This window comes from Abramis brama (genome assembly GCF_963993115.1).
Source record: "Abramis brama genome assembly, chromosome: 8".
In the NCBI taxonomy this organism is placed as follows: domain Eukaryota; kingdom Metazoa; phylum Chordata; class Actinopteri; order Cypriniformes; family Leuciscidae; genus Abramis; species Abramis brama.
This window is the reverse complement of record NC_139970.1, coordinates 45154655-45179464: the sequence shown is the minus strand read 5'-3', so window position 1 is coordinate 45179464 and position 24810 is coordinate 45154655. Positions and strand designations below refer to the sequence as shown.

Genomic DNA, 24810 nt, shown 5'->3' with positions numbered 1-24810 from the left:
GGTAGGAGGCGTGTCTAACAGTAGTGGGCGTGCTGAAAGGTAGGGGGCGTGTCTAACAGTAGTGGGTGTGCTGAAAGGTAGAGGGCGTGTCTAACAGTAGTGGGTGTGCTGAAAGGTAGGGGGTGTGTCTAAAAGTAGTGGGCGTGCTGAAAGGTAGGGGGCGTGTCTAACAGTAGGGGCATACTGAAAGGTAGGAGCGTGTCAAAAGGTAGGGGGTGTGTCTAACAGTAGTGGGTGTGCTGAAAGGTAGGGGCGTGTCAAAAGGTAGGGGGTGTGTCTAACAGTAGGGGCATACTGAAAGGTAGGGGCGTGTCAAAAGGTAGGGGGTGTGTCTAACAGTAGTGGGCGTGCTGAAAGGTAGGGGGTGTGTCTAACAGTAGTGGGCTTGCTGAAAGGTAGGGGGCGTGTCTAACAGTAGGGGCATAATGAAAGGTAGGAGCGTGTCAAAAGGTAGGGGGTGTGCTGAAAGGTAGGGGCGTGTCAAAAGGTAGGGGGCGTGTCTAACAGTAGGGGCATACTGAAAGGTAGGGGCGTGTCAAAAGGTAGGGGGTGTGTCTAACAGTAGTGGGTGTGCTGAAATGTAAGGTAGGGTGTGTGTCTAACAGTAGGGGGCGTGCTGAAAGGTAAGGTAGGAGGCGTGTCTAACAGTAGTGGGCATGCTGAAAGGTAGGGGGTGTATCTAACAGTAGTGGGTGTGCTGAAAGGTAGGGGGTGTATCTAACAGTAGTGGGCGTGCTGAAAGGTAGGGGGTGTATCTAACAGTAGTGGGCGTGCTGAAAGGTAGGGGGTGTATCTAACAGTAGTGGGTGTGCTGAAATGTAGGAAGGTGTATCAAAAGGAAGGGGCGTGCCGAACAGTAGTGGGCATATCAAAAGGTAGGGGGTGTGTCTAACAGTAGGGGGCGTGTCCGACAGTAGGGGCGTGTCATGTTTCGTCACCTCTCTGAGATGCTCTTTGCAGTCTGCAGGAATCGAGCGTGATCCGTCTCTTTCAGAGCTTGATCCGCTTGAGCGATGAGCGAGGACGATCTCTCCACAAACTGCTTACAGTTAGCGATCTGTTGAGCTAGCTTTCTCACCCGAACCACCTACACACACACACACACACTATGAGACTGAAAACAGGCTATTATGATTCAGATACACAGATGTGCACACAGACTTTTCTAAACCAGCAAATGATCATCCATTTTGTCATCAAATATAAAAGCATTGTGTAAACATAAATTCAGATATGAAAACTAAATCTGTAATATCATAAGGCTGAATAACTAACCTCTGGCTCTGGCGATACATTAGTGAACTTTGACACTGACACGCAGTGAGGAAGGAAACACAGTTTCCTCTGAGAGAAAATCCCAAAGCCTTTTGTTCTTTCCCATTTAAGAACAACTCAGCATTAAAATCAACATGAAGAGACTTTCGCAAGTAAGATGCTTTATAATGCCTCATTAAGACTTTTACTTTTATTCAAGCAAAGATGCGATGAAATGGTTAAAAGTGACAGTAAAGACATTTATAATGATACAAACGATTATATTTCAGAATCAGAAAGGCTTCATTTATATTATCAAAAATACAGAAAAACAGTGAAATATTATTATAATGTAAATCATCTGTTCTCTATGTGAATATATAGTAAAGTGTAATTTATTCCTGTGATCAAAGCTGAATGTTCAGCATCATTACTCCAGTCTTCAGTGTCACATGATCCTTCAGAAATCACTCTAATATGATGATTTGATGATCAAGAAACATTATTATCAATGTTGAAAACAGTTTAATTTCTGTGGAAAACAGGATACGTTTTATTTCACCGGATTCTTTAATGAATAGAAAGTTCAAGATTTATTTGAAATAGAGTCTTTTGTAACATTATAATTGTCTTTACTGTCACTTTTGATCGATTGAATGCATAATTTCTTTACAAATGAGATAATTATGTTGATGATCGTACTTTTCCTTCTTTTATTTTGGTCCCGATGATCAGTCTTCTCTGCTGAACGATGTTTATCAGCGTGTCGCACTCTTCCGTCAGCTTGTTCTCCTGATGAGCCGCGTTGTGCTGGAAGCAAAACAAGCAAAACAACGGAAATGATGTCAAATATAACAACATGTTTTGTGCGAACGAACAACTTCCTCCATAGAACAAGGCAAACAGAGTCTCACAGCAGTGAAGAGGCATGCCTGAAGTCAGGCACGATCACAGTCCGATGGGGTTAATAAAACACAATCACCGTGATATGATAACATTCATGACAACGGCTCATCCAATCAGAGAATCAGATTCAATTACTGTTACAGAAACATGTTTTACAGCTTACAGGTGATTAATAACAATAAAAACAGTGTTTTTTGTGATAAATAAGTCACATGTTTAAACTCACTTTCCAACAGGAGGAAACTTCCTGACTTCCTTTTTCAATCCGTCTTTATATTTTAAAGTGGACTGCATCATTCATAAGTCAATATCAGATTTTTTGCATTATATTAGTTTACCTCCACATGTTGGCACGTCTGGATCAGCTTCCCCATGAGGTTCTCCAGCTCGCTGTTCCTCTTGATCAAATTGCTGAGGTTGGAATCCAACATTTGCTGAGGAAAAACAACAGCAACATCAGAAAAGAGGCGCTTTGAACGCCAGTAACACTGAAGACGATGAGGGAAAATATAATAATCTACCAAACATCCTTCATCCATAACTCAGTGTTTCTGTGGGTCTGTGTGTCGCGGCGGTGCGTGAGTGTGTGTCAGGAGCCTCGGGCCGAGCGCTGGCTCTTCATGGGGGAGGGAAGAACACGGCTGACACGGATTGGGAATTTAAAAACTAGATTGAGTCCATTAGATGAGCTTTAACCTCAACGCAGATTGTGTTTCTCCTTAATATCCCAGAACACGAATGCAAATGCCTTTGATACAAGATGCTGCAAACGATATAAAATGCAGAACTGAGAAATAAACATGATGATCATGTTCTCCAGCGTGATTTGAAATGTTCCAGAGAATCTGATTTTAAAAGGCAAGTCAAAGCTGTTATTCGATTTGAGGGATTTATATTTAATACTTCATCATTACAAATGTGTAAATGTGAATATGTTTCAATACATGCCATCAATAGAAATTACAATAATGTAGATATTAGATCACCAGAAATGCTTGTCTATTCAGCGATAGATTTTAACCACATTAAACCTCACCAAAACTGCACATATTTGATTGAAAATACAGTGGAATATTATTATAATGTAAATGTAATTTGAAAAGTGTAATTTATTCCTGTGATCAAAGCTGAATTTTCAGCATCATTACTCCAGTCTTCAGTGTCACATGATCCTTCAGAAATCACTCTAATATGAGGATCTGATGATGAAGAAACATTTATGATTATTATCAGAGTTGAAAATCACATTTTTGTGGAAATCGTGATACTTTTTTTTTTTAATTCTTTGATGAATAGAAAGTTTTTTTTTTTTTTAAAGCAGCATTTACTTGAAATATAATCTTTTGTAACATTATAAATGTGACAGAGTAAAGATACATTGTCACTTTGTAAAATGTAAGTTTTGTAAATGATGCTCATTTTCTCCAGCATGAAAAACATATTCCAAAGAGAATCTGCAAGAAGTAAATCTGTCTGTGTAAAGCGTGTCACTAATTTGCTTAATTGTTTAGCGACCCAGAAACAGAGTGGAATATTAAATATTTCTTAATTTATTCTTGAAGAATCTTTAATATGAGTAGCATCTGATTCATTGGTCCGGCCAATAAATAAAAAAATGTAAAATATGACATTTGAGATGTTGAATTGTGAGGATAGGAAATGAGGTCGCCGGGTTCAAGCGATGACAAGAGAGCGAAGAGAGCATGTGTAATGTGTGCACACGCTAAAAATAGATGATCAGAGACAAGGAAAACACTCTCTCTTAGAGCGAAGATTTACTGTATGATATTTCATTTCCTCAGATTATTCGTCTCTGCTTATCTTTGGGATTTTAACCCAAATGGCAAATGTGAAAAACAAACATACTTCACTTTGGGGAAATTTAAACAAGGTTCCTGGGGAACAATCATGAATATTGCAGTCATTTCTTCAATTAGTAAGAGTAGCAATAATAAAAAAATTAAACCAAGTATTCAATTATAGATATACATAATCAAGCCCTACACGTTTGTAAGTAGGCATGCAGGATTAATCCTAAACGCGGATTCCTGCAATACAAGATTTTGCACTTTACAAAATGACAAGTTGACTCTAATTTAAAATGAGCATCTGCATTATTATCTTGTCTACAATACTTGTATTGCAACTTTATCAAAATGATCTCTAAATAAATGCATGAACATGAACATCATCCACAACCCTGATGTTTGCACATGACTAAACCTGTTCATCTGTAGATGTGCAACACACTGTGTGATCCTCACTGTTGGTAATAACACACTTGTAGAAGGAATGATAGCATGCATGATTCACCCTCAGGAGACATTTGCTGAAAACTGCACAACTAACAGTAGCATTACATTAGTTATCATTTACAGTACGTCTCATCTTCATCCTTGCCTCGGGTCATTTTGACCCGGAACATTTTTTTTAAATAATTTTAAAAATCGAGAGTTCATCAGAGGGGTCCAGGACTTTTGTCGCATTTGAACCACGAATACACACAAAACATTTTTTTAATGGATTCGAGGAGTTTTGTGGTTGAAATTTTAAAAAGTAACAAATCCTTCCCTTGATGGATTTCCTTAGGAATGAATGGAATGCGAGGAATGCTTCAGTACACACAGAAAAACCTAAAAATGCCCAAAATTCAAACTAAAAATGCTAAAACTTTACCACTAAAGATTTTATAACTTCTACGTGTGTGAATGCACACTGAAGCAAACTGACTTTAGGACCCAGAGGAACCATATCCCATATAGAGATATAAGGCCATCTAGAGTCATGAAATATCATGATATATTATTATTTTTCCACAAGAGGTCAGCAAAGACACCCAATGTAAGATATTTAGAGCTGAATTAAAAGGGTTATGCATGAAATTGTCAGTTATTTTGCATTTAAAGGAACTTTTTGGGACTTCAGCTTATTCCCCGTATCCCCCAGAGTTAGATAAGTCCACACACACCCTTCTCATCTCCGTGCGTGCCGTAACTCTGTCTGACGCTCCCACCGCTAGCCTAGCTTAGCACAAAGACTGGAGGTAAATGGCTCCAGCTAGCATACTGCTCCCAATAAGTGACAAAATAACACCAACATTTTCCTATTTACATGTTGTGGTTTGTATAGTCAGAGCGTGTACGAATAACAAGGTCACATGATGAGAGACAGCCATCTTCTAACCGTTTACACACTGGGAACTATATTCTCAAAGGCGAAGCACCGCTACTTCTGCGGAGTGATTGTGAGGAATGTGCTTAAATTGCTCTTTATTTATTATTTATTGATCAAATCTAGTAATCTAAAGGTAAATAAAAGAAAAAAAGAAAAAAAGAAATCTCCCCCAAAAAATTGCATTAAAAAAATATAAAAAATATAATAAAAATGAAATAAAATAAGCTTTCTGGGCAAAAAACAACAACAAAAAAACAACAAAAAAAACAGTGTAATTTAAGGGCTGTGGGTGGTTTTGATTCCGAGGGAAAGATGTGTTCCAGAACGCGAGGGACGGATGAGGGATAAGAGCACTGAGGAATGAAGCACCATTATAATAGAACGTAGGAAAATCCCACATGGCTCAAACCACTCTCAGCAAGTTTTTTAGGCCACAGAACTTCAGCTGCGTTTCAAAGTGCCTCGACCCGAACCAAAATAGAGGCTTTTATCTGAAACTCTGAATCATTCATGCAGAACATGTTCAGGTGTGAAGAGGAGCCGCAGAAAAGTGGAGAAACTGTTGAGCTCCTATTGTTAGCAGGCATTAGAGATGCCTCAACATCGGGTCCTAAAGCACATAACACTGACATTTCAGAGCAAAACTTTATCTCAGATCAGAACTTAATGAGATCTTAAAGAGCAACTTTCCAGTCTTCAGTGTGTAATGTTGCTGTTTATTCTCTATATCAGAGTCAGTGTTTCTGAACTCCTGAAACGCCTCCATTGTAGTCTCTGGGAACGAACACGTCACAATATTCCTCATTATAATAATTCATGCACAGAATAAAGGGGCGGGGCCTGGTTGAGTTAGTTAGTAGTGTGTTAAACTGGCGGTTATGGAAAGGGGCGGGACATTTCCCAAACACACTCGAAGCGCTCGACCAATCACAAACAGAGCGTTACTGACAGACTGGGAAGAGAGGAGCCGCAACAATGGAGAATATGAGGAGAATAATCAACATTCAAGCAGGAAAACCTGCTCTAGTAGAGCCTGAAACTACATCAAGACTTTGATAAAAGTTATAATATGTCCTCTCTTTTCCTCTTTCATTTCTGTTTTACATGAGACTTTAATTAAGGTCTCTGTTTGCGCTTCATTTAATCTGATTTCTGGGTTTTTAAACTCCAGTTTGAAGTAGTTCTGAATTCTTGTTCATATATTAGTACAGAAAAATACAAGTTTAAATGTGCATGTTAAAACTAACACATCTCGGCTGATATTTCTGCAGAACAAACTAAAGAAATCTGCTTTGAAAGCACAGACTGAGTACAAGCATCTGACAAAAACCCAGCTGGAAACTATGAGTGTGTGTGTGTGTGTGTGTGTGTGTGTGTGTGTGTGTGTGTGTGTGTGTGTGTGCAAGTGCATGAATGTCTGTCTGTGTGTGTGTGTGTGTGTGTGTGTGTGTGTGTGTGTGTGTGTGTGTGTGTGTGTGTGTGTGTGTGTGAGTGTGTGACTGAGCTTCCACTCATTCCTAAACATCGCGTTTTCTCAGGAAGGAACGGGACAAAAGCTGTAGACCTGAACACACTCTCCAACAAGAGGAAAACGCCTGACTTCCCTTTTTCATCCGTTTCCAATTACTTTCCACTCACTGTCTCCCGGAGCGAGTGTGACGGTTCACTTGCAAATTCACACACATATATATATAAATGTTAGACTAGATTAGATCCACTTTATTTATTAAGATGATAAATCAGGATTTAATACAAGCTGTGTTCAGAAAGACAGTCCAGACGAGAGAGATCCTGCGCTCTCCAGAACGCCTGACTCCAGATTTACAGCGTTTATGGTGTCGTTTATAGAGGTGTGGGTTCTGGAGTGTGTGTTCTGGAGAGTGTGTTCTGGAGTGTGTGTTCTGGAGTGAGTGTGTGTTCTGGAGAGTGTGTTCTGGAGTGTGTGTTCTGGAGTGTGTGTTCTGGAGTGTGTGTTCTGGAGTGTGTGTTCTGGAGAGTGTGTTCTGGAGTGTGTGTTCTGGAGTGTGTGTTCTGGAGAGTGTGTTCTGGAGTGTGTGTTCTGGAGTGTGTGTTCTGGAGAGTGTGTTCTGGAGTGTGTGTTCTGGAGTGTGTGTTCTGGAGTGTGTGTTCTGGAGAGTGTGTTCTGGAGAGTGTGTTCTGGAGAGTGTGTTCTGGAGAGTGTGTTCTGGAGTGTGTGTTCTGGAGTGTGTGTTCTGGAGTGAGTGTGTGTTCTGGAGTGTGTGTTCTGGAGAGTGTGTTCTGGAGTGTGTGTTCTGGAGAGTGTGTTCTGGAGTGTGTGTTCTGGAGTGAGTGTGTGTTCTGGAGTGTGTGTTCTGGAGAGTGTGTTCTGGAGAGTGTGTTCTGGAGAGTGTGTTCTGGAGTGTGTGTTCTGGAGAGTGTGTTCTGGAGTGTGTGTTCTGGAGTGTGTTCTGGAGAGTGTGTTCTGGAGAGTGTGTTCTGGAGAGTGTGTTCTGGAGTGTGTGTTCTGGAGAGTGTGTTCTGGAGTGTGTTCTGGAGAGTGTGTTCTGGAGAGTGTGTTCTGGAGAGTGTGTTCTGGAGAGTGTGTTCTGGAGAGTGTTCTGGAGTGTGTGTTCTGGAGCGTGTTCTGGAGCGTGTGTTCTGGAGAGTGTGTTCTGGAGAGTGTGTTCTGGAGAGTGTGTTCTGGAGTGTGTGTTCTGGAAAGTGTGTTCTGGAGTGTGTGTTCTGGAGTGTGTGTTCTGGAGAGTGTGTTCTGGAGAGTGTGTTCTGGAGTGTGTGTTCTGGAGAGTGTGTTCTGGAGAGTGTTCTGGAGAGTGTGTTCTGGAGAGTGTGTTCTGGAGTGTGTGTTCTGGAGTGTGTTCTGGAGAGTGTGTTCTGGAGTGTGTGTTCTGGAGTGTGTTCTGTAGAGTGTGTTCTGGAGAGTGTGTTCTGGAGAGTGTGTTCTGGAGAGTGTGTTCTGGAGTGTGTGTTCTGGAGTGTGTGTTCTGGAGAGTGTGTTCTGGAGAGTGTGTTCTGGAGAGTGTGTTCTGGAGTGTGTGTTCTGGAGAGTGTGTTCTGGAGAGTGTGTTCTGGAGAGTGTTCTGGAGAGTGTTCTGGAGTGTGTGTTCTGGAGAGTGTGTTCTGGAGAGTGTGTTCTGGAGAGTGTTCTGGAGAGTGTGTTCTGGAGTGTGTGTTCTGGAGAGTGTTCTGGAGAGTGTTCTGGAGAGTGTGTTCTGGAGAGTGTGTTCTGGAGAGTGTTCTGGAGAGTGTGTTCTGGAGAGTGTGTTCTGGAGTGTGTGTTCTGGAGAGTGTGTTCTGGAGTGTGTTCTGGAGTGTGTGTTCTGGAGTGTGTGTTCTGGAGTGTGTGTTCTGGAGAGTGTGTTCTGGAGTGTGTGTTCTGGAGTGTGTGTTCTGGAGTCAGACGCGTGTCAGAAAACGGGCGTCTGAATGTTTTATAACACACTTTACACTCTGAAATGTTCTAGCAGTAAATATAACCTGTCTATTATTTATCACAATACACAACAGTTATAAGGGCTTTAGTGTGTGTGTGTGTGTGTGTGTGTGTGTGTGTGAGTATGTGAGCATGTGTGCATTTGCGTGTATGTGAGTGTGCGTGTGTGTGTGTGTGTGTGTGTGCGTGCGTGTGTGTGCGTGTGTTTGTGTGTGTGCATGTGTGTGAGTGTGTGCGTGTGTGTGCGTGCATGTGAGTGCGTGTGTGTGCATGTGTGTGTGTGTGTGTGTGAGTGTGTGTGTGTGTGTGTGTGTGTGTGTGTGCATGTGTGTGTGTGTGTGTGTGTGTGCGTGTGTGTACCCATGCTAATCTAAGCGTCTCGTACGATCAGGCTGGATTCAGTGAACCTGTAAAGTAGGTCACATGACGCATCAGTGACACAGCAGGAGATGATCGGCCCTCATGCTGTTACTGTGTTGTGTTGATATAAAGGGATAAAGGTCAGAGGTCAGAGGTCACATTTCACCCACAACCAAGAGAAAAGAGAAAAGACAGAAATCACATTTTCTGTAACAAAAAAAGAAAAAAAGAAAAAAAAAAGCAGTTTTTGGGGCCATTAAGATTCTTTTTTACCATTATCATCATGACAATTTTTTTTTTTTACTGGAATTTATGCACAATTTTGTAAATCACTTATTTTTGTACTTCTCATTATTCTTCAAGGTGACTCTCATTCTTCAGGACCGTCTTCTGCACTTCTAACTGTGAGTTTCAGAGACGTTTGATGATTTACGCTACAGTGATTATTTCACAGCCTGGAGGGGCTTATTGTTTTTATAAAATGTGGGCATGCAATATATGATAAAAGACAAATATTTAAAAAATTGTTCTGCCAAGAAATAAAGTTTGTTACTCTAGAAGTTGGCAAGCAAAGAGACTTGGCACATTCACAGCCGTCGAGACTGAAGGCCTGAACCCTGGAACACAAGAACATGTTTGAGCCAAAACGGCAAAAGCAGTTTTATTAAAAAAAAGTTTAATCATAAAGTTTATGAGCTTGTCTTTGATGATTTAATCTAAATCTGTATGTCAAAAACGGTGGTAATTAAATTAACACATAAAAGTTTAACAGTTTAATCTCTTAAAATGTAATCAAATGTAAATTTTAAAGTTCATCTTATATTGTGCAACAGTTTAAAATAAAACAAGGAAAGAAACTTGTGATATTCCTGTAAAAAAAATCATACAGTATTATTATTATTGTTATTATTACTTTAGGAAAGGACATTCTTCTGTACAAATTTCTTCACTTATAATGTAAAATAAAATAATTATTATTACTACATTATTTTTACAATTAAATATTACAATGCTAATATGTCTTATTTTGTTTGCTTGCTTATTTAGTTATTTTTACTTTTATTATTATTGGAAATCATAAAACTTTAATAAATGTATTAACATTTTAACAATAATAGGGCCGTATGAAAAGCATTTTATCTTTTTAAAAATTCTGTGTTGTCTGTTTTAATTTTATATTTTTAGTTTTATGACTTAATAAAAAACAATATTTGTCAAAGAAATACAATAATGATGAAATTAATGCATAAAACTTACATATTGCTATAATAATAATAATAACAATAATGACAGTAGTTATTGCAATTAATATTATTTTATAGCCATATTGATATAGTAATAATAACAATATTAATCTTTATTATTATGTCAATACGGCTATAAAAATACTAATACTAATAATTTAAGTTATTATATAATTTAAGTTATACTTATTTGTATTATCTTTATTATTTAATAGCCATATTGATGTATAATAATAATAAATAATTATTAATTGTATTACAATTGTTATTATTAATACTAATTATTATTATTTTATAGTCATACTGATATATATAATCCCAAAAACACCTATAAAACAATCGCATAAAACCTGGATTTTTTTGTTTTATTTAAATCGCAATGACAATTTTTATTAGATGTTTCCTGTATTTCCCCAGTGTGTCTCACCTTCAGCTTGTCGAAGCGTATTATTATTAATATTTTATAGTCATACTGATATATAATCCCAAAAACACCTATAAAACAATCGCATAAAACCTGGATTTTTTTGTTTTATTTAAATCGCAATGACAATTTTTATTAGATGTTTCCTGTATTTCCCCAGTGTGGCTCACCTTCAGCTTGTCGAAGCGTATTATTATTAATATTTTATAGTCATACTGATATATAATCACAAAACACCTATAAAACAATCCCATAAAACCTGGATTTTATGTTTTATTTAAATCGCAATCACAATTTTTATTAGATTTTTCCTGTATTTCCGAGTGTGGCTCACCTTCCTGTATTTCCCCAGTGTGGCTCACCTTCAGCTTGTCGAATCGTATTATTATTAATATTTTATAGTCATATTGATATATAATCATAAAACACCTATAAAACAATCACATAAAACCTGGATTTTTTGTTTTATTTAAATCGCAATCACAAATTTTATTAGATGTTTCCTGTATTTCCCCAGTGTGGCTCACCTTCAGCTTGTCGAAGCGTATTATTATTAATATTTTATAGTCATACTGATATATAATCACAAAACACCTATAAAACAATCACATAAAACCTGGATTTTTTGTTTTATTTAAATCGCAATCACAATTTTTATTAGATGTTTCCTGTATTTCCCCAGTGTGTCTCACCTTCAGCTTGTCGAATCGTATTATTATTAATATTTTATAGTCATATTGATATATAATCACAAAACACCTATAAAACAATCACATAAAACCTGGATTTTTTGTTTTATTTAAATCGCAATCACAATTTTTATTCGATTTTTCCTGTATTTCCCCAGTGTGTCTCACCTTCAGCTTGTCGAAGCGTATTATTATTAATATTTTATAGTCATACTGATATATAATCACAAAACACCTATAAAACAATCACATAAAACCTGGATTTTATGTTTTATTTAAATCGCAATCACAATTTTTATTAGATGTTTCCTGTATTTCCCCAGTGTGTCTCACCTTCAGCTTGTCGAAGCGTATTATTATTAATATTTTATAGTCATACTGATATATAATCACAAAACACCTATAAAACAATCACATAAAACCTGGATTTTATGTTTTATTTAAATCGCAATCACAATTTTTATTAGATTTTTCCTGTATTTCCGAGTGTGGCTCACCTTCCTGTATTTCCCCAGTGTGGCTCACCTTCAGCTTGTCGAATCGTATTATTATTAATATTTTATAGTCATATTGATATATAATCATAAAACACCTATAAAACAATCACATAAAACCTGGATTTTTTGTTTTATTTAAATCGCAATCACAATTTTTATTAGATTTTTCCTGTATTTCCGAGTGTGGCTCACCTTCCTGTATTTCCCCAGTGTGGCTCACCTTCAGCTTGTCGAATCGTATTATTATTAATATTTTATAGTCATACTGATATATAATCATAAAACACCTATAAAACAATCACATAAAACCTGGATTTTTTGTTTTATTTAAATCGCAATCACAATTTTTATTAGATTTTTCCTGTATTTCCGAGTGTGGCTCACCTTCCTGTATTTCCCCAGTGTGGCTCACCTTCAGCTTGTCGAAGCGTATTATTATTAATATTTTATAGTCATATTGATATATAATCACAAAACACCTATAAAACAATCACATAAAACCTGGATTTTTTGTTTTATTTAAATCACAATCACAATTTTTATTAGATGTTTCCTGTATTTCCCCAGTGTGTCTCACCTTCAGCTTGTCGAATCGTATTATTATTAATATTTTATAGTCATATTGATATATAATCACAAAACACCTATAAAACAATCACATAAAACCTGGATTTTCTGTTTTATTTAAATCGCAATGACAATTTTTATTAGATTTTTCCTGTATTTCCCCAGTGTGTCTCACCTTCAGCTTGTCGAATCGTATTATTATTAATATTTTATAGTCATACTGATATATAATCACAAAACACCTATAAAACAATCCCATAAAACCTGGATTTTATGTTTTATTTAAATCGCAATAACAATTTTTATTAGATTTTTCCTGTATTTCCGAGTGTGGCTCACCTTCCTGTATTTCCCCAGTGTGGCTCACCTTCAGCTTGTCGAATCGTATTATTATTAATATTTTATAGTCATATTGATATATAATCATAAAACACCTATAAAACAATCACATAAAACCTGGATTTTAGGTTTTATTTAAATCGCAATCACAATTTTTATTAGATGTTTCCTGTATTTCTCCAGTGTGTCTCACCTTCAGCTTGGCGAATCGTATTATTATTAATATTTTATAGTCATATTGATATATAATCACAAAACACCTATAAAACAATCACATAAAACCTGGATTTCAGGTTTTATTTAAATCGCAATGACAATTTTTAATAGATGTTTCCTGTATTTCCCCAGTGTGGCTCACCTTCAGCTTGTCGAAGCGTATTATTATTAATATTTTATAGTCATATTGATATATAATCACAAAACACCTATAAAACAATCACATAAAACCTGGATTTTTTGTTTTATTTAAATCGCAATCACAATTTTTATTAGATGTTTCCTGTATTTCCCCAGTGTGGCTCACCTTCAGCTTGTCGAAGCGTATTATTATTAATATTTTATAGTCATATTGATATATAATCACAAAACACCTATAAAACAATCACATAAAACCTGGATTTTTTGTTTTATTTAAATCGCAATCACAATTTTTATTCGATTTTTCCTGTATTTCCCCAGTGTGTCTCACCTTCAGCTTGTCGAAGCGTATTATTATTAATATTTTATAGTCATACTGATATATAATCACAAAACACCTATAAAACAATCCCATAAAACCTGGATTTTATGTTTTATTTAAATCGCAATCACAATTTTTATTAGATTTTTCCTGTATTTCCGAGTGTGGCTCACCTTCCTGTATTTCCCCAGTGTGGCTCACCTTCAGCTTGTCGAAGCGTATTATTATTAATATTTTATAGTCATATTGATATATAATCACAAAACACCTATAAAACAATCACATAAAACCTGGATTTTAGGTTTTATTTAAATCGCAATCACAATTTTTATTAGATGTTTCCTGTATTTCCCCAGTGTGTCTCACCTTCAGCTTGTCGAATCGTATTATTATTAATATTTTATAGTCATATTGATATATAATCACAAAACACCTATAAAACAATCACATAAAACCTGGATTTTCTGTTTTATTTAAATCGCAATGACAATTTTTATTAGATTTTTCCTGTATTTCCCCAGTGTGTCTCACCTTCAGCTTGTCGAATCGTATTATTATTAATATTTTATAGTCATACTGATATATAATCACAAAACACCTATAAAACAATCCCATAAAACCTGGATTTTATGTTTTATTTAAATCGCAATCACAATTTTTATTAGATTTTTCCTGTATTTCCAAGTGTGGCTCACCTTCAGCTTGTCGAATCGTATTATTATTAATATTTTATAGTCATATTGATATATAATCATAAAACACCTATAAAACAATCACATAAAACCTGGATTTTAGGTTTTATTTAAATCGCAATCACAATTTTTATTAGATGTTTCCTGTATTTCTCCAGTGTGTCTCACCTTCAGCTTGTCGAATCGTATTATTATTAATATTTTATAGTCATATTGATATATAATCACAAAACACCTATAAAACAATCACATAAAACCTGGATTTTAGGTTTTATTTAAATCGCAATGACAATTTTTAATAGATGTTTCCTGTATTTCCCCAGTGTGGCTCACCTTCAGCTTGTCGAAGCGTATTATTATTAATATTTTATAGTCATATTGATATATAATCACAAAACACCTATAAAACAATCACATAAAACCTGGATTTTTTGTTTTATTTAAATCGCAATCACAATTTTTATTAGATGTTTCCTGTATTTCCCCAGTGTGGCTCACCTTCAGCTTGTCGAAGCGTATTATTATTAATATTTTATAGTCATATTGATATATAATCACAAAACACCTATAAAACAATCACATAAAACCTGGATTTTTTGTTTTATTTAAATCGCAATCACAATTTTTATTCGATTTTTCCTGTATTTCCCCAGTGTGTCTCACCTTCAGCTTGTCGAAGCGTATTATTATTAATATTTTATAGTCATACTGATATATAATCACAAAACACCTATAAAACAATCCCATAAAACCTGGATTTTATGTTTTATTTAAATCGCAATCACAATTTTTATTAGATTTTTCCTGTATTTCCGAGTGTGGCTCACCTTCCTGTATTTCCCCAGTGTGGCTCACCTTCAGCTTGTCGAAGCGTATTATTATTAATATTTTATAGTCATATTGATATATAATCACAAAACACCTATAAAACAATCACATAAAACCTGGATTTTTTGTTTTATTTAAATCGCAATCACAATTTTTATTAGATGTTTCCTGTATTTCCCCAGTGTGGCTCACCTTCAGCTTGTCGAAGCGTATTATTATTAATATTTTATAGTCATACTGATATATAATCACAAAACACCTATAAAACAATCCCATAAAACCTGGATTTTTTTGTTTTATTTAAATCGCAATCACAATTTTTATTAGATGTTTCCTGTATTTCCCCAGTGTGTCTCACCTTCAGCTTGTCGAATCGTATTATTATTAATATTTTATAGTCATATTGATATATAATCACAAAACACCTATAAAACAATCACATAAAACCTGGATTTTCTGTTTTATTTAAATCGCAATGACAATTTTTATTAGATTTGTCCTGTATTTCCCCAGTGTGTCTCACCTTCAGCTTGTCGAATCGTATTATTATTAATATTTTATAGTCATACTGATATATAATCACAAAACACCTATAAAACAATCGCATAAAACCTGGATTTTTTTGTTTTATTTAAATCGCAATGACAATTTTTATTAGATGTTTCCTGTATTTCCCCAGTGTGTCTCACCTTCAGCTTGTCGAATCGTATTATTATTAATATTTTATAGTCATACTGATATATAATCACAAAACACCTATAAAACAATCCCATAAAACCTGGATTTTCTGTTTTATTTTAATCGCAATGACAATTTTTATTAGATTTGTCCTGTATTTCCCCAGTGTGTCTCACCTTCAGCTTGTCGAATCGTATTATTATTAATATTTTATAGTCATACTGATATATAATCACAAAACACCTATAAAACAATCGCATAAAACCTGGATTTTTTTGTTTTATTTAAATCGCAATGACAATTTTTATTAGATGTTTCCTGTATTTCCCCAGTGTGTCTCACCTTCAGCTTGTCGAATCGCATTATTATTAATATTTTATAGTCATACTGATATATAATCACAAAACACCTATAAAACAATCCCATAAAACCTGGATTTTATGTTTTATTTAAATCGCAATCACAATTTTTATTAGATTTTTCCTGTATTTCCGAGTGTGGCTCACCTTCCTGTATTTCCCCAGTGTGGCTCACCTTCAGCTTGTCGAATCGTATTATTATTAATATTTTATAGTCATATTGATATATAATCATAAAACACCTATAAAACAATCACATAAAACCTGGATTTCAGGTTTTATTTAAATCGCAATCACAATTTTTATTCGATTTTTCCTGTATTTCCCCAGTGTGTCTCACCTTCAGCTTGTCGAATCGTATTATTATTAATATTTTATAGTCATATTGATATATAATCACAAAACACCTATAAAACAATCACATAAAACCTGGATTTTAGGTTTTATTTAAATCGCAATCACAATTTTTATTAGATTTTTCCTGTATTTCCGAGTGTGTCTCACCTTCAGCTTGTCGAATCGTATTATTATTAATATTTTATAGTCATATTGATATATAATCACAAAACACCTATAAAACAATCACATAAAACCTGGATTTTAGGTTTTATTTAAATCGCAATCACAATTTTTATTAGATGTTTCCTGTATTTCCCCAGTGTGTCTCACCTTCAGCTTGTCGAATCGTATTATTATTAATATTTTATAGTCATATTGATATATAATCACAAAACACCTATAAAACAATCACATAAAACCTGGATTTTCTGTTTTATTTAAATCGCAATGACAATTTTTATTAGATTTTTCCTGTATTTCCCCAGTGTGTCTCACCTTCAGCTTGTCGAATCGTATTATTATTAATATTTTATAGTCATACTGATATATAATCACAAAACACCTATAAAACAATCCCATAAAACCTGGATTTTATGTTTTATTTAAATCGCAATCACAATTTTTATTAGATTTTTCCTGTATTTCCAAGTGTGGCTCACCTTCAGCTTGTCGAATCGTATTATTATTAATATTTTATAGTCATATTGATATATAATCATAAAACACCTATAAAACAATCACATAAAACCTGGATTTTAGGTTTTATTTAAATCGCAATCACAATTTTTATTAGATGTTTCCTGTATTTCTCCAGTGTGTCTCACCTTCAGCTTGTCGAATCGTATTATTATTAATATTTTATAGTCATATTGATATATAATCACAAAACACCTATAAAACAATCACATAAAACCTGGATTTTAGGTTTTATTTAAATCGCAATCACAATTTTTATTAGATTTTTCCTGTATTTCCGAGTGTGTCTCACCTTCAGCTTGTCGAAGCGCTCGCCCAGCGCCGCCACCTGGTGCTCTCGGTGATGCCCGACCAGTTTACACAGAGAGCAGATCAGCTGCTCATCCGTCACACAGTACATGTTGACCTTCTCCTCCGCGTGTTCGGGACAGGCCAGTCCGCGGACCCGAGCGTCCGGTACCGGATCCGTCAGCCGGTGGCCCGTGAACGGCTTCTTGTTAGGGTGCGTGGCCCGCAGGCACTCCTGGCAGTACGAGACCTCACAGGTCACGCAGGTCTTCAGCGCCTCCTGGGGCGGGTCGGTCTCGCAGAACTGGCACTGGACCGGGGAACTCATGCTCGCGCGCCGGGTCTCGCTCGGGGAGTTCGGGCCGCTCAGCGAGGCCTTCTGGAAGCGCTCGATGATGTTCTGCAGAGTCACGTTGCGCTTGAGCCCGTCTAGGCCCTGCGGGTCGAGGGCGATGGCATATCGGCAGGTGGGACACTGGAAAGCGGAGACGGGTTTGGACTCGTCGGATGAGCTTCGGTGGGACACCAGGATCCGGTGAGCACAGTTAAAGCACAGGCTGTGGGCGCAGGGCAGAAGAAGAGGATCCTCGAACAGCTCCAGACAGATTGGGCAAGTTAACTCCGACTCCAGTGTGTCCATCTTCAGTGAAACGATCGGGACACCAGCGAAACCCAGGGAAGCCGTTTAGCCGTCTGTGAAGGAGTTAAACATGGCTTTACTTCTGGTTTAACGCTCAAAACAGTCATTCAAACACTTAAACTGAGCAAAAGTGATGGTAAAGACATTTATAATGTTATAGATTCTATTTAAAATAAATGCTGTTATTTTGATCTTACTATCCATTAAAGAATCCTGATAAATAAAATGTATCACAGTGTTCACAAAAGCATGAGCTGTTTTCAACACTGATAATAATCATAAATGTTTCTTGATCATCAAATCATCATATTAGAGTGATTTCTGAAGGATCATGTGACACTGAAGACTGGAGTAATGATGCTGAAAATTCAGCTTTGATCACAGGAATAAATTACACTCATATATTCACATAGAAAACAGATGATTTACATTATAATAATATCCCACAATTTTTACTCTATTTTTGATCAATTAAATAAATACTGGCTTGGCTTGGTGAGACTTCTTTTAGAAAAATGTTACCGACCTCACATTTTTGAGCGGCAGTGTATTTTGCCTCACAAACCACTCAAAGCTTTCATGACTCATTTATATTTGATAATCATAGGCTGTAGGAAAGAAAAAGCAGAAGTGAGAGCTCTTTATCCTGATACTCTGATGTTCCTCTAGAGTAAAAGATCCCAGTAATAGGAAAATCCTCTAGTGTTTCAGAAGAGATCTCAGAAGTCCCAAACATTTCTCATTAAATGAGCTGCTCCACATTCATCTGAAATCTAATACTCTTACTGGATGGGTTCAATCCATCTCATGTAGTCCAATAAAGATAGCTTAATCATTTTTGAGTGCTTAACTATGTATTGTTGGTATTGGAAAACCACCAGATAAATCTTAGTTATACGGACGTTCAGGGAATCCTCAATATCTCAGTCCAGGAGGATCAGAGGAGCTTGGAACAAAAACTCTTCTTTAGAGCACATTTCAAGGTAAACATCTGGCACATACTTGTTCCTTATATATAGAACTTAAGTCCGAATGTAATGATCAAGATTGCTCAAAGTTTCACTTTTAATGAAGCCAATAAAGTGCAGTTTTATAAAGTCCCCCTATTAGGATATTCCCTTTCATGTAGTGTGTAATAAAGCTGTTTGTGAATGTACAAGTTTCAAAGATCAAAAGCGATTCTGAACTGAAACGTAAAGCCCTGCATTTCAGCCCGAGCCCGACGGGCCCCGACTTTTTTACGCCCCTAGGGCCGGGCTTCGGGCCAATTTTCACGTCATAGTTCACATGCGGGCCGGGCCTCGGGCTTTTTTTGGGATATCCTTCTTTTTATATTTTTAGACATTAATTAAAAAAATATGAGAAGTTGACGTCGACGATAGAAAAACAAACATAGAAAGACGTTTAATAACCTCATAACTTTCATAATCTTATAATTACACTGACATATGATTGACATGACAGTCGCACGCACGCACGCACACACAGAAGGTTTCCCGTCAGCGCGACCCACGATTCACCTCATGTGCAAATAATGGAGAATATGAGAAAAATCGCGAGTGATAGAAGAGGGTTAACTGGGTTAAAATCTTCCACTGTGGATGCTATTCTTTTTCTACACGATGCTCTGTAAGAGACTGTTCTAACTTTTCGTTTGGTTTTCGTTTACACTGTTGGAAACTACTGATGTTTTTCGTTTGATTGGACTTTATTTTCGTTTAACTGTTGGAAACTACTGGAAAAAAGAATGGCCATGTTCTGTGGTGCATTTTTGAGGTAAGATAACCTGCAAGTTTGTTTTTGATTTATTTAATTTAATTTGTTTAGATTGTAGGCTGCTGCTCATTTCGTTTGCGAGCGCTGTTGCGAGCAGCCTGAGCCTGCCTCAGTATTTCAAAAAATTGTACTCACTGTGGTTTAATAAATAAACATTAAACTAACTGTCTGTGTGATATGCTTGAAGTGTTTTTATATCTATGGATTTTAAAGTATTAGCGTTGATTTGAGAGGCTAAATTGATCAAACATGTTTTACTCGCTGTTGGCTCGGCTTGCTGCTGGTAATTATTTTTTTTTTTTTTTAAATGCTCCAAACATTTGTCTAAATTAACTTAATAAAGAAATGAAAAGAAAAGAAACATAACTAACAAAACGGACATATTTTAATGGCAGTCTGCCGCTGTAAAAAAAAACGGGCTCGGGTCGGACTCGGGCTGATAATTCTGATGAGCTGTCGGACACGGGTCGGGCTAGGGCCTGAGCGTCTCGGGCCAGGGCCGGGCTCGGGCCTAGATTTGAGGCCCGTGCAGGGCTCTACTGAAACGAGTCATCAGTAATTCAGTGTCACTTCCTATTGAAAATATAGCATAATGCCCTCCTCTGGTCTTGATTGGCTGAACAGCATCTCTTAGCCCCGCCCTCAAACACTGTAGTGTATCTGAGACTGGGAGAGTTTGGCTCGTGTAGTTCGTGTCGAGAAGACGCTGTTTTCTGAGATTGATACGGTGAAACCCACGCCATCGTCAATGTTCGTATCACTGAGATCAAGAGCTGAGATTCTGATATGATAATGAGCGTTTGCTTTCTGACCAATCACAGCAGGGCAGCTCTCAGAGAGGCAGGGCTTAGAGAGACTGAATCTTTGATCGAAGCGTTTCAGACACTGAGAGAAAACAGCTCATTTTTCCACCTCAGATGCATGTAAATCTTCTGTTAGGAACCTTTAAAATTGCATTATAGGGGCACATTCAATATTACCCTAACTTTGTTTGAGTTGATTATCTCTGGTGGGAGCAACCTAAAATTTTCACAGATGAATTATAGTGTGAAATTTAGATTTTTGAGATTTTACAACCAAACAAATTCCAACTTCGAAGCAACCAACATTACAATTTTTGGACCACTTAAAAATAGACAGAACCAGTGACTGACAACTACTGACTCACTTAATGAAGTTTTATTTCCCACAGGGAATTTTGGGAAACACATCTGAAATACGTTGATACTTCCTAAACTATTAAACAGCAACAAATGCAAACACAGTGTATATATCTGCACATGTCATCAAATGCATTGTGTTAGCATTGTGTTTATGATTGTGTAATATTATAATCTGCTGATGTCAGAGAGCTTGACGGCTCAGTCGAGCAGAATCGCGACTCTTTGTTTGGGAGCAGATGCACTGATGTCCATCACACTCAATCACACGGACTCCCATCACACACTCATTATGAAGCTCGTTACTCCACGACGACCTGTGAGGATCCAGCAATTACTGTTTCCAAAGCCATCGCCACACAAAAGGCCAATTGTTTGAAGTTCATACAATATCTGTAAAGATGTGCACAGAAACAGTTGCTTGCTGTAAACAACGACCTTCGCTTATTATGTGATGAATCTATGAATCTGAACCACAATAAGGAAGTTCAAATAAATCATGCATCATAGTAAGATTCGTTTATATATGGAATGCACATACTGTATTATCATTATAAACCCTCCTTTAATCCAAATTATGCACAAAAATATGCCCCTGGGTTCATATTTCACATTTTAAAATAATAGAGCCAAGCCAAGAACCCTCAATAATACAATATAATAAATAATACAAATGCATGTGAATTATGTAAAGACCAAACAGCAGCTTTGTACCTCATTTCTATTCTAAACAAAGCCATAAAAGATAATTAATCAGAAGATTAGTTTATCATTAATGTCCATGAGTAAGATGTGAGGATTAAAGAGTATTAAATCGAAGCATCAGGACGAATTAATGTTTTACTGTTAAAATCCCTTCAGAGCAACGGCTACACTTTATTTTAAGGTGTCTTTGTTACCCTGTAATTATATATTTAAGTAATGAGTAATATTAACTACATCATGTACATACAATAGGGTTTGGCTTAGGGTTTGTTGCATGTAATTATAGATTTATAATATAATTTATAGTTATTATTATACAGTAACTAGTACATGTAACAATGACATTGTGAAATAAAGCGTCACCCAATCTGCTATTACTCTAATCATTCATTGACTTAACGATCGCAGTTTAGCAGAACAAAATGTGACCCATTTTCACAGGAATTAACTTTGAACTCAGTAAAGTAACAGTTTCCCAAACCCTCTGAGTGCAACGCAATGCGTTAGATTCAAACTAAAGATGCACGCGGAATATTACACGGAGACAGATACAGAGTATCATACAGTCCGCTGTCACACACACACACACACACACACACACACACACACATTACAGTAACGCAGTTGTGTTTCACCCACCGATGGATTTCGCGTCTCTTCGCGCTTCACAGCCATTTCCAGAACTTCTGTTCAGATTTCAGAAAGCTTGTTTTGTTCGGAGAAAAGCTCTTGTGGAAGAGCAAGAATTCCAGATGGTTCATTCCCACATAACACGCTTAATCCAAAGTCACTGCCAGTGCGAGAGGCTGAACTCACACACTCACTCACACACACTAGTACAGAGGGAAGTCCGACCCATTTCCGCGAATCGGTTCTTTCGAACAGTTCGATTCAGTGAACCAGAGATTCTATGATTCTTTTACGTCATCACGTAACCCTTGACATCACGGCGCGGTATTTCTAAAACATTCCAATAAATATGTCAGCATATCTGATTATTGTCAAAATATTTTATACATTAATGTACATTTTTAAAATGTTTATTATATTCAGAAATTAATGAATTGAGTAATGAATTCTCAGATGCCCTCATTAAAATGAAAAATAAAAATGCAGTAAAATTGATATAATCTGGTGTAGTTTTTATTATTTATTTATTTAATTCATTCATTTTATTTTAATTATACTCTATTATAATTATTATTATTTAATTTGATGTATTTTTATGTTTATTTTATCATGGATTCAATATGGTTCTGTTGTGTTGAGTCTTCATGCCAGTTTTCTTTCTCTGTACATTTACTGTTTATGCCATTTTGATGTATTCAGATTTTGTATTCAATAAAAAAAATGTGTGTAAATTTATAGTGTTATGGATATACTATAATATTTGTTAATATTCTGATTTAGACTTTATTTTTATATTTTGTTTTAATTTTTGTCATGTTTTTTAACCATAAAGCTTATGTATTTTTTGCTTATTGTAATTACATTGAGGTCAGTTCAGGTTATTGCAGCAAATATTCAGTAAAAACAAACAAACAAACAAACAAACATAAAAGCACTTTAGACCTCAATACTGCCGCCTCCAAACAGTTTCAAATGGAAAGGACGAGTTTTAGTCAATATCAACATAAATAAATTATTATTTTGTGACACAAATGAATGCAAAATATTTTATTAAACAGTAAACAAAATTATGAATATAGAAAATACTAGACCTATTTATAAACCATCTTTCAGATTTTGCATGTTCAAGTTGTAAATATTTCAGCATATTATAATTCCTAATATTTCTGCTATGTGACGATTATACAGCAAATAATCTATCAAATCCTTGCATGATTATAAAAAATAATAATTATCAAAAACTGGTTAAAGGGTTAGTTCACCCAAAAATGAAAATTCTGTCAGTAATTACTCACACTCATGTTGTTCCAACCGCGTAAGACCTTCGTTCATCTTCGGAACACAAATTAAGATATTTTTGATGAAATCTGAGAGCTGATCACTTCTCCATAGGCTGCTAGGTGACCGAAACTTGCTGGCCCAGAAAAGTTATTAAAGAGATCGTTAATATAGTCCAAGTGACTACAGTGGCTCAATCTTAAGTATATCAAGCGACGGAAATACTTTTTGTGTGCGCAAAAACAAACAAAAATAACGACTTTATTCCACTATTCATTTCCTTCTCTCTGGGCCTCTAGTTGGTTCACGTAGTGTTTTTGCGCAGCGCGTCTGTGTTGCACGTCACCACGTAGGCTCACTATTGGCCGACGCTGGTCATGTGTGTGATGCGTGATGACGTGTAACACAGACGCGCTGCGCAAAAACACTACGTGAACCAACTAGAGGCCCAGAGAGAAGGAAATGAATAGTGGAATAAAGTCGTTATTTTTGTTTGTTTTTGCGCACACAAAAAGTATTTTCGTCGCTTGATAAACTTAAGATTGAGCCACTGGAGTCACTTGGACTATATTAACGATCTCTTTAATAACTTTTCTGGGCCAGCAAGTTTCGGTCACATAGCAGCCTATGGAGAAGTGATCCAGCACTCAGATTTCATCAAAAATATCTTAATTAATGTTCCGAAGATGAACGAAGGTCTTACGCGGTTGGAACAACATGAGTGTGAGTAATTACTGACAGAATTTTCATTTTTGGGTGAACTAACCCTTTAACTGTAAGTTACATAACCAAATATTGTGGAAATTATATTTTAAAAGGCATGTGTATAGATAGTAAAATATTGTTAAAATTATTAATTCCTAGAATTAATTATGGGAAGCACTCAAATTTATACATGTTATGACCTCAGTGTTTACCGTAATGTTTTACAAAAAGCAAAACAAAAATACACTATGAATCACCGCGAGTCTGAAAGAGGTAGTTGACTGAAGAACCGTTCGTAATGATTCAAAACGATTCGTTAACCGAGTCATTTTGAGTGCGGTATTGTGAACTGGTTCATGAGCGGACTCGACTCAAAAGAATGATTCTTTGGTGAATCCACATCACTAATAAACACACAGAGACTCAGAGGGAGAGAGAGAGAGTAAGTAAAGTCAGCACAACAGGAAAAGCTGTCTGATAATTCCAGGAAA

At 36.1% G+C, this 24810-nt stretch overlaps 1 protein-coding gene across 3 annotated transcripts in view; it reads right to left on the bottom strand.

The window, feature by feature from the left end:
• Positions 1–24810, bottom strand: part of mid1 (midline 1) — a 56570-nt gene that overhangs the window by 15142 nt on the left and 16618 nt on the right. For 2 of the 3 annotated variants that reach the window (XM_084121919.1, XM_084121918.1), the window contains exons 2-5: positions 17430–18118; positions 2499–2594; positions 1957–2064; positions 939–1087 (exon numbers count right to left, since the gene is read on the bottom strand). In XM_084121919.1, the coding sequence (XP_083978045.1) occupies positions 939–1087; positions 1957–2064; positions 2499–2594; positions 17430–18065 (989 nt within the window). In that variant the 5' untranslated portion in view covers positions 18066–18118. Of the gene's footprint in view, positions 1–938; positions 1088–1956; positions 2065–2498; positions 2595–17429; positions 18119–22345; positions 22559–24810 lie in introns of those variants that run through there. The other variant, XM_084121917.1, reaches the window with a different exon arrangement.